At 38.0% G+C, this 20160-nt stretch overlaps 2 protein-coding genes across 5 annotated transcripts; both read right to left on the bottom strand.

The window, feature by feature from the left end:
* Positions 1–793: 793 nt before the first annotated feature.
* LOC103708998 (protein SGT1 homolog) lies at positions 794–13361 on the bottom strand. 4 transcript variants are annotated; one of them, XR_016396557.1, is made up of 11 exons: positions 13203–13361; positions 12880–13051; positions 11141–11210; positions 10710–10834; positions 7880–8015; positions 6702–6974; positions 6467–6505; positions 5413–5551; positions 1758–1840; positions 1559–1663; positions 794–1159 (listed from the first exon to the last, which is right to left on the bottom strand). XR_016396557.1 is itself a non-coding variant. In XM_089925593.1 (10 exons), the coding sequence occupies exons 1-10, from the start codon at positions 13037–13039 to the stop codon at positions 1052–1054; spliced, it is 1086 nt and encodes a 361-aa protein (XP_089781719.1). In that variant the 5' UTR covers positions 13040–13178; the 3' UTR covers positions 849–1051. The 4 variants fall into 4 exon arrangements, 1 of the variants encoding a protein (XP_089781719.1); XR_016396558.1 differs by having other exon boundaries at positions 12880–13085; positions 13203–13355; XM_089925593.1 differs by lacking the exons at positions 6467–6505; positions 13203–13361 and having other exon boundaries at positions 849–1159; positions 6702–6760; positions 6874–6974; positions 12880–13178.
* Positions 13362–16302: 2941 nt separating this feature from the next.
* On the bottom strand, positions 16303–18571 carry LOC103709034 (uncharacterized). Its single transcript, XM_008794188.5, has 2 exons — positions 17977–18571; positions 16303–16639 (listed from the first exon to the last, which is right to left on the bottom strand). The coding sequence occupies exons 1-2, from the start codon at positions 18417–18419 to the stop codon at positions 16462–16464; spliced, it is 621 nt and encodes a 206-aa protein (XP_008792410.3). The 5' UTR covers positions 18420–18571; the 3' UTR covers positions 16303–16461.
* Positions 18572–20160: the final 1589 nt, after the last annotated feature.

Below are 20160 nucleotides of genomic sequence, written 5' to 3'. Positions count from 1 at the left end.
CGACAAACACCGCATTTTGGAGCTGGAACCGCTGATCCACACCGTTCGGTCAAATCGGGACACCCGGAGATCGATGGTTCTCTAGAGTCTCCAAAACTTTGCCATCCCCTCTTTTTTGTTCCCTTAATTGATGCAAATATTTATTTATTTTAGAGAGGGGGGGATGAAAATCCCACTTGTATTATAACCATCCAAGTAATTTTAAGATACGGTACCCAAGGCTCGAACCACCAAGCAAAGAGCTGTGACCATTCCGAACAGCCCCCAACTCGTAAAATAACCTTTCATCAACAAAACAGAAAAGACAAAGGTGCAAGTCTTTTAACCGGAATAATAACCGGCACATGAAAATAACTAATTTCTAACTACATATTTTATATCATCCTTTCCTTATCCCATTCATTCTGGTATTAACTGCGCCTGTGAGGGATAACAAGTTAACCGGAATAGGATTTTGCTTCCAAAAAGTGCTTTCATGGTACACCATACAATTTCACCGGACATTAAGCTTGAACAAAACATCGAGACTCGGGCTTACTGTTTTAATTATAAAAAATAGACTCCATATGAAGAAACAGAACTAACGCATGCATTATAGAGAATACCGAGTCTCAAGTCGATGCATACGACCGACTAAGAAAAAACCCTACACCCAAACAGAGAACCTAGCATCTAAGTGCCAACTTGATATTTCAAGATACCCGAAATGCAATCCTAAGGTGACATCAATCAACGCAAGAAAACCAAGTCTAACATCAGGCCCTCCTTTTATGGCAGTAGACCTTGCAGAAGATTGAAAGAAATTCCACTTCATGATGAAAATATTTTAGTGACTAAAAGGCTTGAAATTCCCAGCTACGAGTAATAATTTTACCACTTTCCAGACAAACCGTCACAACTTAGGAACAGACAATACACCACAAAACCCAAGGATACAATAGACTACAGCATGTCCAATAAATAACTGCAGAAACAAAAACCATTCCGTCCTCGAATAGAAAATTGGATTGCACAAATTGAACTGCCCACAACATTGGAATAGAAAATGATGTCAGTACTCCCATTTCTTCAGTTCCATACCATCAGGCGGGCTCCCCTCCACCTTCTTTGAGCCCACTTCTTTCCAATTTGTTGACAACACCGTTCCATTTGATTCCACCTATATCAAGTTACAGAACCACATCAGGCAACCAAATGAAGCAAACTTGAGTGTGTTTTCAAAATAACCGGGCTATTCCTGAACAAAATCCTACAACAGCCTAGTCTTTAAAAAAAAGCCAGATTTTTTTCCACAAAGTAGTTAAAAAGATCCATCTGCAACTCAGATTCTCTTAAAGAACGAAAATTATAATCATTAATGATGACTTGCTTTGGAAAAAAAAAACTCCACTACTCTGGTTTAAAAAAGAACTTGCTACTCTGGTTTTCCAGTAGAATAAAAGCATCAATATTCTGCCAAAAGGAACCAGTTGAGGTCCCCTAACAGAAAAAATACCAAAGTTATTTATCCAAAAAAATGCTGCAGTCAAGTTTGGAGTACAGGCATGAGTCATCTTACAAAAGATTTAGTCATGGCTCGTCTCATGTCTTCATCTGCATCTCGGTAAATATCATGGAACATTTTGTTCAACGCTGCGTCACCATCTAGCTTCTCTTCTTTCTCCTATGATGTTACGTCACAACAAGAGATCATGCAAAAATAATGTTAGTTTTAACAAAGCAAGAGAGGAGATAGAGGAGGTGGAAGATTAGTTTACCTCTTTTTTCACTTGGGCTTCCAGCTTGTCCCAATCTTTGTTGGATTTTGAAGAGGGGTAAGAGGGCCTCTGGGACTTCACAGCTGCAGAACCAAAAGACCGGTTCGATCATCATCAATTCCTAGAAAACTAAAGATCACTCATAATGCTCTAACTACATTATTATTAATTCTGTTCACTTTTGAATTACACGCCCACAAAGACGACTACCATTTTAGATGTAACACAAAACCAATCAACTTCAAACAAGATGAGTGAGGAAAGGACAACAGAAAGTGCAGAAGCAAAGAAAATCTTACAGATCATTGATTACATCATTCGTTTATGATGATAGAGGCTACACAAACAAAGTTGCAGTGAAAAGCAATACTGAGCTTGTTCGACAATCTCTATAGATTAATATACTAGAGATCATGTGACAATTATTTTCCATAAACAGTATCGCTTTTGAAGCTGAAATTACAAATAGATCTGAGCATCATTCGGGCCAGGCCAAAGGCCAACAATTTGCAGCCAAATCCCAGCCCAACAACATTGTCAAAGAGTAGGTGGGGCAAAGAGCTTTGTGTGTCCTTTTGTAGCATGAAGATACATACATACATACATACATACATACATATACATACATATACATAGATATATACATAGATATACATACATATACATAGATATATACATAGATATACATACATATACATAGATATATACATAGATATACATACATATACATAGATATATACATAGATATACATACATATACGTAGATATATACATAGATATACATACATATACATACATATACATACATATATACATAGATATACATACATATACATACATAGATACATAGCTATACATACATACATATACATAGATATACATATACATACATACATGCATACATCCATCTCTTCTCCATCCATGTATGTAGAGAGAGAGAGAGAGAGAGAGAGAGAGAGAGAGAGAGAGAGAGTGGATGATGAAGGGGAAAGGGTAGAGAAGAGATGGATGGAGAAGAATAGTGCCGGACGTGAAAGGCAAGGTGGTGGAAAGTTAACCCTGCAATCGGATTAGGGTCAACAAAATTTTAATAAATTAATTAAAAGAAGTTTGGGTCTAGCCCTTTTTAGTGTTGGCTGGGCTCAGCCCGAATCTTAATCGGGCCTATAGATCTGAGTCTGACCCGATAAGCCAAAACTATTTGCCCAAGCCAGCCCAAAATCAGCCTAGGAGGGTCAGGCCTAAAATGACCAGATTTGATTACATGATTAATTGTCACACCCAAACCTCTAGTGAAGGTGGAATTCGATCCCAGGTCATTTGGTACAATTTTCAGAAATTTTACTAGCTTCGTAAGTTGGCACCTTCCATTGCTCTAATTACAAAATATCGAATCTGGAAGCAAATAGAAAAACAAACCACTATCTAATCTTGGAAAAAATAAGGAAAAGCTAAATGAAATCCCACACACCCCCCGCCCCTCCCCGCCCTGCCCGCCCATGAAAAAAAGAAAAGAGCTAAAGAAAAAGGGAAGAGAAAAAAAATTGATGTGTCTATCTGAAACAGGTATCTTTGCAGACCAGCAATGACAGATACTTTGCTTTGCTTGGATAAGTGGTGAAGAAAGGTCATCAAACTAAACCTGAATAGTTGGACAAAGCTCGCAGATTATGGTTATAATATATTGTAAAATTATCAGAAGGGGCACTAAAAAGAGCAAAGGTTCAGAATTTTAATGAACTCTATCAAACAAATTTGCAATGTACACAAAAATTACCTCTTTTCTTTCTTTGCATATTATCCACCGAGACCGCCTAGACTCATGAGGTCCTGCTTCAGGCCTAGGAACCTAGGTGGTCCCTATGTGAGCTAATTATTAACATGTATCTAAATGGTCCACTTTCCCTAAGTTGCGTGGGTTTCATTTGTTTTAAAATTTTGCACCACCCTATAATAAATTAGAAGCGATCATCTCATTTTGGGACTTTGGAATTGCATTTTATTTGGTTTTTGGTTTTCCATCCTCAGTTTTTTCAATTGGAAATGATGTCCCTTACAACCTACAGTTTTTATCAGAAGATATATTGGTTTTAGGCTCCACCTGCACCTGAGTATGCTCATGGCCATTAATATGATGAACAACAACAACTAAGTCTTGTACCATCATATGCACTTTTCTTCCTCCCCCTCATTGCTATTCTCACCTTCTTCACCCTACTATTATCTTCCTCCTTTCTACCTGACTCTTTTCTTCATCTGTTTCCATGATGGATTGGTCACTGCAGTTATAATGCAAATCAAAATCACAGAGGGGTAGAAGGAAAGATGAAAATGGTGTGAAGAATTGAAGAGTGCATATTGGCAGAAGACAATTTCTTTTTCTTCCTCTTTTTTACCTTTTTTTGGCGTGGGAGGAGGGGCAGGAAATGGGAGGGAGAGGGGTTGATGAGTGCTCTGCATACTGAGAAGAATAAGAGGGATGCTAAGAATGTGTTTCACAGTGATAGAGACTCAGATCAAGAGAAACCCCACAAAACATGGAATCAAGATAAAAACATGTTGCAAGGCAGTTCCAATTAGTGCATGTGGCGAATCTTCAACCAGCACACACATATCCTGTCACCAATCCATATTGGCCCAAGTCTTCAAGCTACATTGCCCTTCTTGACCATGCATATGTAATTCCGTGCCGCTAGAAATATTCTAAGAAGGTAAAATGAAAACTTGCTAGCTTATAGGGATGATATGGTAAATTATTTCCAGTAAGGCCTTGTATTGTTCATGAATAAACCAGCACAGACGTATGCTCTCACTGATCCATATTGGCCCAAGAAGCATGCTAAGAAGGTGACATGAAAAGTTGCCAGCATATAGGGACGATATGGTGAAGTAGGTTATACAATAAACCTCAAAAACAAGTGAAAATTCATTTCCAGTAAGGCCCTGTGTAGTTCATGAATAACTTGGAAAAGACCAGAATAAAGACTACTTAGCCAGCTTTATGCAGCCAAACGACTTTTTTGGCACTCAAAACAAGAATAGGAAAGAGTATTTTTGAGATTTCAGAAAAGTTGAAGCACTTTTAGGTTCTTGTTCTACCATAACCTAGTCAAAAATATTTGGCCATTTTCACTGAAAAGTTTCTCTCAATTGAAGAGGAGTAAATAGCCTAGCTTATTCATCTATTCAAATATCTCACACAAACTTATGTGGGAAGACAGGGTTTAAAGCATTAGGCATGCATAAGGTGCAAGAGAAAGCATTAACGTGACCTTCGCTATCACATATTTCACATTTATTTAGCTTTTTTTTTCATTATACTAGGTTGATGAAATATCTAATCATTGTTGGGAATTTTTTGAATCCAATAAACAGAACAACAACAAGAAGATTCATGTACAATGGTCATGCAAAAGCCAATGAAGACAATAGAACAGCCATGGGAAAAAAGCAAGTGCAGAGACACACCAACAAACAAACAAGCCCTTCTATAAAGCCACAAATGAGCATTAGAATCAGTAGCTCGAGGTCAACAAAAACAGTCTCATTGCATGACTGAAAGACATTGAAACAGTGCAGACATAAGATTAAGATTATTAGGAACAAGACATATGAAGACAAAATCAGACAAGAGATAGAAATAATGAGTCGCTACCTGCAGATGCATTGATCTTTTGTGGAAGGGCTTTCACTTTACTAAATTCCAAGGATGTCCATATGATGGCTTCAGCTTTAAAAAGACGGATTTCAATTTTTGAAGACAAGACTTGATATTTGCATTTTTCAGGTATAATCTGGTTGTCAGAGAATCAATTGAGAGGAGGGGGAAAGAAAGGAATTAGCCACAAGAACTTATGCCAAACGGTATCAATTCTCAACTAGCTGCCTGAATTAGACATAAGAACAAACAACACTACCACTGAATCACTTCAAGACAAGTTGGATAACTAAAATTAATAAGACGTGCACTGCATGCTATAGGAATAAATGAAACAAGTTCAAGCATTGCTTGAACCAAACACAAATAGAGCAGGGGTTGGTACAAAGAAAAGCTAGAGCACACAGGAAAACAAGACAATATATATCCTTTAATACCTAAAAATATAATATATATGCATGCTAAAACACATCTTGTGCCCCCGAGTTATTTTTACATGATTATCTAATATTTTGATGTCTACAGCAAACATAGCATTGGTGCTCAAGTTTTAGAAGGTGAGCATACAAATCTTGGGGACATATATATATATATATATATATATATATGCATTTCTACATTGACATTCATTTTAAATTGCCAAGTAAAGCCAAAGCTCAAGTTTGGACATTTTTACTACCTAGAGCCCCTTTTGTTAAAAGAAAATCCTTCACAACATCATGTATGTTGACCTCTCATTGGAATTATAGATTTTATGGAAAAGAAAGTACCCACTTCTTTTATTGATGAACAGCAACAGGCTGCTTGTTTGAAAGGGGAACATGCTAATGAATTTCTCCCCTTTCTAAACCAGATAACAGTGAAAGTAGAATGGCCTTTAGTATTATTCATAAATTTTTGCTACAGTGAAAATATAACAGAAGCGGCTAACTTATATCACCTCAGGCAATAAGATGTAAATAAGTTTGCATGGAATTAATACAAATATTTTTTTTTTCTTTTTATTTTGAGACTAGGAGGGGCTCCTCCCCACTTTATACCCCAAACTCACCCCATCTCTTGAGGGCCGATGCCAACCCGAATCAAACACCTGCTCTCTTGCCCAAGTGGCAAGGTGGTACCATCCGAACAAACAATTAGTGGTGGAATAGCTAATAATCATTGTACAAAAGTGTATTTTGAATGATGCTGGAAGCAGTATAGCTAAAGGCTCGTTAGAAAGAGGAAACAAACCAAGAATGTACTCCTTATGGGCGCACAATACAATATACAAGATTTAAGCATACCTTTCCAAATAGACGTGGTTGAAAATGGTAGGCTTCTTCACCAGGGATATCGATGGACACTCAACTGAAAAGAAAACAATATGCATAAAATAATTGTATAGAATCATATAAAATGAAAGAAAGGAGGTAAAAAAAAGAGAAGTTGGGAAGATCAACGAACTAAAAAAAAGACAGACTATTTGTTCACCAAAGTCAACAGTCACGCATTTAGCTAGGATGCCCTTCGCGAAAATGGTCAGAACCAATTCTGTAGAAGTATTGTAGAAGTCATGTCTGCATTAAAATGCAATCTTATATTAACTCAAACTTGAAAGTAGAAAGCATGCTCTATAAGCATGTGCATTAGTAAGAGAGGAATCCAAGCATATTCCATATGTAATGCACCCATTATATTCCATATCTAACCACCCCTTTATTTGGACAATCACATTGGATGTCACCCAGCCCAAAACCACTTTCTGCTTCCAGCTACCCCACTTCCTCCGCTCTATATCTTCACTGTTGTTGCTTCCTCCACCCACCACTCCACCATCTCATCCTACCATGCGCCCTTCTGTTAGGAAATGATGGAAGAGAATAGGAGAGCAGTTGTAAGGCTGGGTATGATATTGGATTAGATGAAAGGAAAGTGCAGCTAGCTTGATTGTAGGGGAGGGATTTTCTTGCAAGAGGCAAAGGGAGGGATGCTACGGGAGGATTTCCTTGCAAGAGGAAAAGGGAATCCAATCAAATTCCATATGTAATGCACCCCATAATATTCCATGGCCAACCATCTCTTATTTTGGCCAATCACATTGGATGTCACCCCCACCCAAAACCACCTTTCTGCTTCCAGCCACTCCCCTTCCACCACCCTATATTGCCACCCAGCCATCCCATCCTACCATGGACCCCAGCCACCAGTTGGGAAAAGATGGAAGAGAATAGAAGTAGAATAGAAGTGGCAGGGGTGGAAGAACATGGGAAGGATGGGGCAAAAGATGCATAGTATGAGGATAGAGTTAACCACAGATGAACCAAAGGAAGAACTTCTAACCAGATTTTTAATTGAATTTTTTAAGAAGCATTTTAGCTTTTCTGTGTTCTATGCAGTCGTGTGGCATAATATTCATGTGGCCACAGCCCCAGAGCTATGCATGATGGGCTACATAATCATTTACCATTAATAACTTCAATACCTATATTTTGGTTTGCTCGGCTCAACTACAGTGGACTGATAGGATGTATCATGATTGGGCCCAACATCCTCTGAAGGAGTAACTGCACTAGGTGGAGTCTCATGTATCGCTTTTTCAGGCAGGTTGTGAGTCTCCTCTGCAATAACACAAACATAATTTACAAGTCTTAAATAAAGACCCTATGCTAAACCATCACTTAGGAAAGTAAAAGAATATTTGGCCCCATTATGTATGCAAAGTGATAGTCATGTTTTTAAAGGAATTCAACTAGTATTAGACAACTTAACAGTTTAGTTGTAAGAATCTCATTTTTTTGTCAGCAGAGGCCACTAGGTCTAAATATCATATACTCCTCTCTGTACGGATCTCAAAAAATGAAGCCAGATAACAACATCCCTGAGTACAACCTACGAATAGCATAGCAAGTCCATGCCCTATCTAATCCTCAATGCTTGACCTCAATTAACCTGCCTTGAATCAAGACCAATTTAATCAATTTTGATGTGCCAAATAATAAAGTCAGCTTTCTAGATCTTATTTCAGGTTTTAATGGTTTAAAAAAAATCAGAAAAGAAGAAGAATCTAGATTTAAGTAGAATCTGAATGGATAGACTTCTTTTCTCAAACAAGTCCATCTGACTTGACTCCTAAGATGTGAAGGGGGGAAAATCCTGTCTCCCCTTCAACTAGGCAATAAAATATGTAGGCAATTAGCTAGACTGTTAATTGATAAACAAACTGCAGCAGTGTTAATAATAGAATATACCAAAAAACATGCTAGATTTGCTAAATTATTTGATAAAAAAGAGTGGCCCAGTGACGAGGCTTCCACCATTTTGCAGGGTCTAGGAAGGGCCAGATGCATGCAACCTTAGTGGAGAGGCTGTTTCCATGTTCCAAACCCATGCTTATTGCTACGCCAAGGCTCATTCTCTTTTGCTAATTTATTTGATACAGGATAATAATAGGGAACAAGTCCATCCAATTGACTCCTAAGAAGAAAAGTGGGGGTTGGGGCCAGAGGTCCTGTCTCCCCTTCAACTAGGAAATGAAAATAAAAAGGGCATTAGCTAGGCTGTTAATTGATAACCAAACTGCAGCGGCATTGATATTAGAGTATACCAAAAGACACGCCAGACTTGTGAATTTATTTGATACAGGATAAAAGTAGAACACCACATGTATTTTTCAGCATGCATCATATAGATGTGCTGTTTCTGCGTAAAGCAGAGCAGTTAATGTGTTAGGTCTGGTCGAATCAGCTCAACCAAAATTTCTTGTAAAGGTTGAGTCAGGTCATACCTAGGGCTAATGAAATTTATTTTCTGAGACTCAAGCCCATACCCAGAGGCCCAAACTGAGGGCAGGTCAGATTTAAAATGTAGAAGACAAGCATGAAACTATCATGACCTGGACCTCTCAGAACCTGTTGAGATTCTAATAGTATGCGCCATTTTTATGCAAAGTGCGCATATAAATGATGAACATGTTTCAACAGTTTGCTGTGTCAGATCAATGATGATCCATGAAGTTGGCATGTCCTAAATCTGGTTCTCCTCTGTTTACAAATTTTAGCCAAAATAATGGTGATGACAATAACAGCAGATAAGCATGGAGATTTGCAAAATAAAAAACCTAGGAGAAAGTCAAGCTAATGCTCAACATGGAACTTCAATCCTAGTTTGAGAAAAGAAGAAGAAGGGTGTGGAGAAAGGCTTATTTGACAAAGAAAAAGAGATGTGGTCATTTACAGAATTACAGCTCTCTTGATTTTAGTATTATCATATTTAAAAACATCATTGATTACTTATGCTTTCTAGTAGGACTTCCGAACATCCTTGAGTCCGGAATTTTAAATACTAAACAATACCAAGCTATACCAGACATACCATACCATACCGCTAGGGAACCAATGCCCCCTTGTATCGAGTGCTGATACCAAGGAATGTACCATACTAACCAATACTAAGTGGCTACTAGTATATATGCCAAAACTGGTACTTCAAAACTTGCTTTAAGTCATTCAAGCAATATCACTAATATTCGAAATCTAGGAATGTCTCATTCAAAAAATAGTGCTTGAAATTTGCTCAAAATCTAATATCACATTCAACCGAAGTCATGAATTTGAAATTAAATTAATAAGTAATATCGTATTGTGATATGCTTATGGTACCTCTGTATATAGGCACCACCATACTTTACATTATAAATATATGCATGTCTGTATACCGATGTGTGCATGTATACAAAATAAAAGAGATGTGTGTGTATACATCTGACCCTGTTTCTGTGTGTGTGTGTATCTACATGTATATATGTTTCTCTATATGTACATATATCCATATATTAAAAAGTATGTATGTACACACACACAAAAACATGTATGTCTGTGTATCATGCCTCATTTACACCCAAAAGAAAAAACAACCATAAGTACATATAAGCCTGACATAACCTATGTAGCTCTGTATGTCCTGAGCATAACCCAAAAGGTTGAAAGGTCTGCTTGCATGTGGAGTTTCCTAGGTTTGAGTCCTCAAATAATACATGATTTCCCCAAAGGCATACAGAACAGAAAGGAAAGAAACCTATGTGGTCCTATCTGCATAAGTTTGGAGGAGTTTGACACTGAGAAAGGGCCAGCTGACTGAAACCCATAGCCAAAAGGGTGGCTATCTTCCACAAGTTGCATCATAAAAATGTAAAGAGGATTGGATTTAATTGCAAGACTTTTTCCTCATCATAACCTTGTGGGTGTAAGGAGAAATAATTGTTGTTGCTCATCACGGGAAAAGAGGGGGTCATCAAATTAAAACAAAGAAAAGACCTGCCATTAGCTCATTGCATTCCTTAATAAGTTGTACGAATCTTGAATCCCCAGGTGCTAAAGAGGAGCCTGCTTCAAGAGCTGCCTTTGCAGTCTGATGCTCTTCGAGTTTAATACAAGCAGTTCTGTTGATAAAAATAAACATACACCATCAAATTTTGAGGAAGGGCGATATTAACAGGCATCTGACAAGTCTGAAATATGCAACCAGCCCATGACATGAACAGCTTGTGCCAGAAAAACGATGGTAACATTCGTGCATGAGGCTGAACCAACATAATGTATAATATATCATAACTGCATCATCTACATAAAATATGAGGTGGAAAATGGGAGTGACTCCTTGAAACTTAAATGCTTTCCTGAAGGAACAAGATACACAGCAAAGTTGACAACAAGTGATGAGCATACTCCGAGAGAACTTTACTAACCCCTTCCGCAAGTAAGCTTTAGACAGCGAAGGATCCAACTCAATTGCTCTGTTTGCATCAGCAACAGCCTCTGCACCCAAATTTTTTTAAAAAAAAAGTTGACGTTAACAAGCTATCTATTTATACCATGTAAAAGAATGTTGATTGTTGAAGCAAACCAGAGATGGCCAGCTTCTGCATATTATTAAAGGGAACAAAAGAAGCATCATAAAACAGCATTTTAAACTACAAAATGCTCAGAAACAAGTTGAACATCGAAACTTTTACATCTTAAAACTAATATACTTGAAACATCCATCAATAGATTGTTGAATAAAAACCATGCAACAATGTTCTTGCTTCACATTTCTTCACTCAATCACCTAGTTAACTTGCATAATTTGGTATACAAGTAAGATTATACTCCCGCACCATGTGAGAAGTTATTCTCCTTAACCTCATTTAATTAGTCATCCAGGAAAAACTTTAACTGCGGACATTGAACGAGACTGTCAGAGGTACCTCCATATACTTTTTTGAGCTTGCATAGCCCAGGACTGTCAGGAAGTACCATGATATACGACTGTAAACTCGTATAGCCTAGGCTGAGCATCATAGTTGGAGTTCACAGAGTGGCAGTACGAATAGAGTTGCTGTAATCATGAGGTTAGGTTTCACAACTCAGAATGACTCAAGCTCAAAACCCAAAGTCATCAAATTACTGAAGCTGACCATAATAATTGCATGACAATAATGTTATTGCACACCACCTAAAAAATAGTAGTTTCACGTATTCTGTAAAAATTATTGTGATTTCTTTTTTGTTTTTGAAATGTCCAAGTTGAAGGAGAAAGCTTATTCTGATCAGGGATCACTCAGAGGTCCTGACCAGGATAATTCCTGATCACTACCAAAACTCTGCACTTAAAGACTAATGCCCTTAGAATCATTCCTTTTGTCTTCTCTCAAAAGGAGAGGAGAGAACAGATCAAATAATCACTCTACAAATTGAAGCTTTGACCTGCACACGATGAAGAGAAAGTTCGCTCAATTTCTAGGAAAAAAGAATAAAATTGATAGAAGGTTTCTCACTAAACAGTCAACCACTAAAGAACCGAACAAATAAAAATCAAATCATATAAATCCCTTGATCTTCAAATACAAAATTTCACGTCTCTCTTCTAGTCATCTAGCAAACAGCAAGATCAATCCTATAATATGTATCTGACCATGCACTTCTTCAAGAAGAGAAAGGATACCAATCAACAGAAGGAAGAAACACAAACCAGTATCTATCCTCACAACTCCACTTCGATCTGATCCAGCTGGCTTTAGCAATTCACGTACCGCGACAAGAATACCAGAAAAAGGCACAAGAAAAATAGAACAAGAAACTAGGAAACCAAGAAAAGATCACTTCAGCACAGTCCACATAAAGATCAGCATTCTTAAGGGAGCAGTTTCATCTATCATCAAATATTTTTCTCAGCACAATCTTAAAATTTAGAAAGAAGATGAAGAAGAGATCATCAACACACTGCTGATGCTATAGACAAACTATTCCGGCCACGAAAAAGAAGGAGACGATCAAGAAATAAAAACAGAAACCATCGCACAAATTCATCGAATATACAAAGAAAGCAACAACAAGAATTTCACAAGAAACGGATCATAAGAAGACGAAAACCTCGAAATGATCACCGAGAAGTCGAAAATTCCCGAGAGCAATGTAGCAAGACCTGAAATTTTCTTTTTCTTACCGGCGAAGTTCTTGAGCTTGATGTTGGCCTGAGCACGGTCGGCGTAGAGATCGGCGTTCTTGGGATCCAACTCCAGAGCCCGCGAGTAGAGATCAAGGGCGACCTCGAACTCGTCTTCGAAGAAGGCTTCCTTCGCCCTCTTCTCAAGATCTGATGCCATGGGAGACGGGAACTGCGAGCGAGAGCGAAAGAGACGAGGAGAAGGACTGAGGAAGAGAAGCGAATAGCACCGCCAAAGGGCGAGGCGGAGGAGAATTAACGAAAGGGCGGAGTTTAAAGGAGCGAGAGGGGGAAGGAAGAAGGAGGTATTAGTTTATACGGACCTTCTAGTTTCTGGAGGCTTCCGTGAAACGACCGAGATCTTGGGAAGACTGGACTCCGGACTCTTGAGTTCAGATTCCGCCACCGGTGGGCGAACCACAACGCCGGCGGAGCTGCCTCGGGAGCTCCGGGAGATTTTGTTTTCCGATTTTATTGGGTGTATCCATATGTTGCATAGATGCCCGGTTTAGCAGCAGAGAAAAAAAAAAAAAAAAAAAAAAAAAAAAAAAAAAAAAAAAAAAAAAAAAAAAAAAAAAAAAAAAAAAGGCGGCCGGCGAGACTACTTATAGACCCGGCCTCTTCGTGGTACAATGGGTCCGTAGCTAGGCTAATCTAATCCTAATCTGGTACGCTCGCCAAGTCTGTTGTTGCAAGAAACGAATTTTGTTTGTTTTGTTTTTTTTTTTTGGTACTTCGCAAACTTACACAATAGATGCGGGTGCAACCCATAAAGCCAGAAAAAAAATAAAATAGATAGAAGACCGAACAAATTTTGGTCCTCAGAGATGAAAATCTAGAGTGTTCGAATTATAATGGAGCGTAGACTTGACTCCACCCTCTGGCTTGAGAGAAGACCTAGTCAACAATATATAATTTAAAAAGGTTTTGGAAAATGAATCAATGGATGGATAAGTATTGGCTTAGTCTATCAACAAAATAAAAAAATGTGGATCAGAATTTTTCTATGTTTTCCAATGATGATGATGCGATGCTCGTCAACATCAGCAGTTATTATTGATGATTGGTGAGTAATATAAGCATGTTATTTTGCTATTGGTGAATATAAAGGTATGAAAAGATGATAAATTGTGCATCACCAATCATTAGGAACTTGGTTACTCTTGCCAACCTAAAAGAGATTCTATATATAGCTTTTACCTTTAAAAAAAAAAATAATTGAGAGAGAAGAAAGGGATCAGTCCTAATTCATCACAATCATGGAATAGCTTTTGCTTTTTTTAATTTGGTTCCTATAGTCTTTTCTTCTTTTAATACATAAGAAGTGGTAAGCCTCAAAATAAATATCTCAAAACTGTAAAACTATAGGCATCTGCATTTAAAATATAAGACAATGTAGGATGTGGGCGTACTTTTGAGTTCTTGAAGCATTCAAGGTCTCCAATCCACTGCTTGGTTTCTAAATGATATATAACAAACTTCCTACGATACGAATTTGTGAAAACAATCTACCAATTGGGAATGGAAATAACTGCTAGTTATTATACAACTTAACAAGGAGTGTCATTCTTGTGAAAAGCCGTATGTTAATTGTATAATGTTTAGGCCTATCAAAAACTGAAAACGTATCCAAGCTGTTCCACCTTGATTATAAATAACATGTGGATGCAGAACATATGAATAAGAAATTTTGTGTTTACTTGTTATTCTTAGAATGAATTGTGAGCTCTCCTGGCACGCATCAATCTGCACCCATGCGTGCACCAAATGGCGAATTCCATCTAAAGCAGAATTTTTCAAATCAGCCCCAACTCGACAGAGTCAAGCTCTTCTCAGCAGGAGAGAATTGATGTAGGAGCATGAGCCCAAGCCTGTGAATGGAGATTGTGGAATTAACTAAAGAAAGAGTGCTAGAGAAGAAGAGATGGTCCCCAAAGGGCTTTATTTTTTTAATCCCACGAGGATCAAGCCCCACAACCTCTAAGACGCCTCTCTTAGGTACCATATTTTCTTCTCCAGCTCCATAGCCAGTCCAACTAATTCTAATGGAATTTCTCCCAAACAGGTCTTTTAGTCTATATTCACGAGTTAAAGTTTAACTAATTCTTGTTTTGAATGTCATTAATTTTAGTTTCTATTATTTTGAATATGATGCCTAAAGCTCAACGCCTCTCGTAAAAGCTACTCAAAGATTTTCGAAAGTTGGTGTTAGGTTGAGATGATGCCGTAAAAAGAAACAAAGATATCATAACTTATTTTACCCATATAAAAGTATGAATATATGAATCAAATAAAAAGTTTTTTGTTTAAAATAATGGTTGTAGCTCTTGCTGGATCACTACCTATAGTATGTCTATACCTAGATCTCAATCACATGCATGAGCTTCACATTTAATTGATAAGTTTGTTTACTAATTCATCATTTGCATTCGAAAGCAACAACTTGCTTTTGAAAATTTTCATATATATATATATATATGGTCAAATCTTCAAAATATTTGGCTATGTCCACTGTGTGCAAAAGTTTCGTATTAGAATTGTTGCTAATATAAAATTGAGAGTTGATCACAAGTCTTTTTGATAGTTAATTGATCTAACAGTGACTCATAAAAACCAATTAAATATGAAATAAGGATTCTTAATCAAGACAAATTAATTTTCAATGCGCTCCTTAAAGGGACGCATCAGGCTGGAGCGTTCACATTTCCTTTATCTAATGAAGCTCCCAACATTGTTATTACTCTCATATAAAGTATTATCCTTGAAAGTTTTATATCCATAATTATAAACTCATAGAAGGACTATAAGTCCCATCTAGAACTATGGGCTCGTTTGGTTCACGGGAAGCATTTTCTCTCCTGGGAATATGATTTCTGGAAAACAAATTCCTAGAAAAAGGATGCCTAGGAAAGCACTTTTGGCATATTTGTTGATCATGAGAAAGTAACAAATTTCCAAAGTGCTTATGTTTGGTTGGCCATCCACTTTCGTAGAAAAGTTATGTATAATTTCTATTATGCCCTTAATAAAAATTAGATCTTTAATGCCTCTTTAATGCTGAAGGGCTTTTTGGGGAAAAAGTAAAAATGAAGTGATTTCCGCCTCATGGGAAAGTAACTTTTCCATGTTTCTCATGGGAAAGACTTTTCCATGAAATGTGGGAATCATATTCTCATGGGAATACAACTTTCCTATCTCTCTTCTTTGAAAACTCCAACCAAACAAGAGGTATCTCATTACTTTTCCATTGACCACACTTTCCCCCCTTCTTTTCCCGCGAACCAAACGAGCCCTATAGTTTGAGATCCTGGCCTGTTTCTCAAGCATGTATGTTCTTCGCTACAAACCATTAATTGGAGCATCATTAATGTCCAATAAAAGAAGAAAAATGAAACAACATAACAAAAATAAGGTGCATCATGGTAATGCAAGCGTTAATAAAGAAGTATTTTTTTTCCTTCTTCATTTAACAAGTTTATAAACTGTAAGTTTGAGTTGTCTTTATACATCTTATGCAATAGAACGAGTACAATTTGTCAAGATGGGCAGCCTTTTCCTTTACCCAACTTAATGAAAGCATTTCTAAAACCGAGAGAGGAATTGAATCTGCTTGAGAAGAGGGCTCAAAGCTTCCATTAGTTTCTCGCAAGGGTGATTGTGTACTCCCTCATATGTAGTGACAACAACGCTTGTATCCTTGGATAGACGTTGAACTTGCTTTTTCACATTGCATGTGTGGTGAGTGCAACGGTAATAGCTCCTTCATCCACAAAATGACACAATAACAAGATCCGAAGATAAGAACAAAGATATAAATATGCTAGAGTCATATAGAAAGGTAATGATAAAAAATAATAAAAATTGCACAAATAGAAATAATCGAACATACATGTATGTATTTGTGCATATATCATAATCATAATCATCTAGCCTTTTCCTAATTATTTGGGATTGATTTTGTGAATTCTCATTTGTCAAATATTTCTAAGATTATCTTTGATACTATTCCAAGTTTCCCTATAGATATAAGCTTTTTGCTAATACATGGAATGCAAGCAAATCTGGCATCCTTTTTTCCCTTTTTATTAACATATTTTCTTAAAATTATGCCAAAATATTCATGCACTTCTCTACTAAACCGATTGGCCTCAATGCTAACCCCTTTTTTTTCTTAAATAACTGAAGTTTCTTTTAAAATATCTTAAGCAAATTCAGTATCATGTAGCTTAACTTGCAACATTTATGCATTTGGTTGGGCTGGCTATCTAACATGTCCTAATTCGCGAGTGTACATATAGCAATTGAATTCCACCTTGAACTTGGACATGCATTATTTCGTCCAAGTTGCCATGAATTTTACTGTTGTGGATATTACTGAGTATGAATAATCTACAGCAGCATCTCTATAAAATTCTAACAAAATTGGGAACATTGAGGTTTGTAATTTGAGGTCGTGCGAAATAAACTCCTAGCTGTCACTTAATTCAAACAGGTTAATTTGGAGATTTAATAGAGATAGCGATACTGACTGAGCTAATTTTGTTGTTTTTATAGCAATAAACCATGACCCCTCAGTGTATATTTTGAACGTTGTGCATGAAATTAAGGAGATAATATTCAATCTATATATTGCTCTGAGAACAACAAAAATAACCCTGATAATTTCACAACCCGATCAGAAGGAAATAAATGGCTGTTAATGCCATACCTATATTATGCTATTTTCTCTCTTTACCTTAAGTTCCCAACTTGGAAACCTTGGGTGAGCCCTGGGAGACGGTTTGTATGACCTCTCCTAAATGTATTTTATATATAAAGATCATGGAACTTGTGACTACACCTCCCATTTCTCCAATCTCGGGTATTCTCGGCTACTCGTTATCATTCATTACACTATTCAGGGGTATCAACAATAGCAGACAAATGTACGCTGCATTCTTATTATTTATTCCCACAACTACTTCGGTCTGCTTCTATTATCCATCATATTTACAAGACCTTTTTCCATCATATCCCTTAATTATTAGCATCTGTCTTTTAGACTAATTCTCGTTTACACTGGTGAAGAAAAGAATTATAGACCGAGTTTGAACAGACCTGGGATAAGTGCTGTTCTTCACCGCCTTCTGGCCATACTTCCTCCATCGATAACCATCATCAAGGATATCATTGGGACTCCTGGTCTGGAAGGCAAACCTCGGCCTGCTTACCTTCTTTGCCCTTCCAGTACCCTTTCCCTTCTCCTTGACGCCACCACCGCCAGTTGCATCGGCTTCGCCTTCGCCTGGCCTCCCCACAGCCTGTAACAATCCTGCCGGCATCGGCTGCTGCAGCCCTATCGGGCTCGGTAAGAACAGTGAAGCCCAGTCAATGGCTGGTGGTGCCCCTCCACAGCTCAGTGAGGAAGACTCTTGCTGCTGCTGCTGCTGCTGCAGGTTGGAGAGAGCAGGAGGGTAGTACTGAGACAAGCCTGGTGCAAGTGGCGGTGAGAAGCAAGGGAATTGAGGCACGGGTGGTGCGTCTCCGTCCAAGGGTTCCATTGGACTCGTACCAGTTCGACCACCAAAGGATATAGCTAGGGAGCCCTGCAGGACTTAAAGGGAGGAAGGAAAGATGGAGAGATGAGGGAAAGTTTTGTTCCTGTGGAGATTAGATGTACTGGTGAGAATAGGTCGGGAAGCGTCAAACTGTAATAGCCAAGATAATAGAAGCACACGTGCTAGAGAGAACCAACAATATCCAACTACTTTTCTTTCAGTTCAACTGCCCTGCCCGTCCCCTAGCCATTTGAAATCTTGAATGGAGCTTGTCGATCACTTAACCATGGTTGGCACTGGCTCTTTTCTATTTATGGAAATGACTGAAGAGCAGAATGATATTTCTCTATGCTTGCATGCATGCAGGCAGGCAGGCACATACACGGCCAACTTCCAAGCTATAGAGGCCTATATATATATATATATATATATATATATATATATATATATATATATATATATATATATATATATATATATATATATATTAATCATAATGATCGTTGTCTAATGTTATTACAATAAACACAATTTATATGAAACGTCTTTAATTTGTTAGATGGAAAGAGTTTTTTTTGTTAAGAAATTAGTTAAACAGGAAAGCTGGAAAAGTGGACCGGGCTAAATGATTTGAATATGTTCCTCTTCTTCTTTATTCTTGTGACGAAAGGGAGTGAGTTAACCATAAGATTGCTCATGAGAGGCTTGACTTTGAAGGAACGAGACATGATTGAGCGCCAGGACATCTACTTTCTACGGTTAAAAGGGAAAATTAAAAGGAGCACGCAAGTAGTAGCTGGGCTTTAGCCCTTTAAAGAGGGTATAATTAAAGAAAGTGTCTGCTTAGAAGCATAATGTATTCGGGAGAGAACATTAAGTGGAACATGACATGGATTACGTGTCGTTAACCTAAAGTTATCGCCCTCGCCACGAAATCTAAGTCAGGTAAGAAATGCTTGGAAGGCGTTAATCCGAATTAGAGGCTCTTAAATAGCATGACTGTGGGCAACCACGGAAACCAACTTTTGGATACCAATTAGTTGGGAGGGTGATGCGGATAAGATGGCGACTTTCCAGCCCCCAGAAGTTGCCAGTAGCCACAGCCCTTTTCTATGGGCTGTTTGAAAACATTCCAATGACCATTACCATATGCCCCCCCCCCCCCCCCCCCCCTCTATATGCAAACTCTTGAGAGTGTGATTCCTTCCGGATCACTTATGCCTACTAGAAGGTGAACAATGCTGTTGACTGGGTTGCTTCTTACGCCGCTCATCACTTCGGAGGTTTTTTGTGAGATAACCATATTTACACTTTTTTTAAAAAAATTTTGTTGGTTGTATCCATCATTATACTATAAAAAACACTCGAGGACCCTACTTCATCAGCGCCTCCACTGCACCCCCCCCCCCCCCCAGCGGCCGCCGCCACCGCCCTTGATAATTTTCTGGTGTCCATAATCTCTTTCTGGATGAATGCTCTCCTCCACATCTTGAAAAGTAATTTGCACAGGCCATACTGCATAGCAGGGAAAGAATCCTAAACTTGAAGGAGGAGCGCTTCCGAATCCGAATGCCCAAAAGACCTACTGGTCGGCCACTGCTGCCTACGATCAGTATAACCGCTCCTCAACCACCATATGCAGTCGCTCCTGCGGGTTTCATTTCCCCGGATGAGGCAAAAGCGTCGGTTACCTTACAAACATCCGCACAAAAAAAAAAAAAAAAAAAAAAAGACTCATCAGAAC

This window comes from Phoenix dactylifera, chromosome 9, assembly GCF_051530095.1.
Source record: "Phoenix dactylifera cultivar Ajwa chromosome 9, Ajwa_hap1_PhDact_Kaust_v1.1, whole genome shotgun sequence".
Lineage (NCBI taxonomy): Eukaryota > Viridiplantae > Streptophyta > Magnoliopsida > Arecales > Arecaceae > Phoenix > Phoenix dactylifera.
Note: the sequence above shows the minus strand (reverse complement) of the source record. Positions and strands in the feature narration are given on the sequence as shown.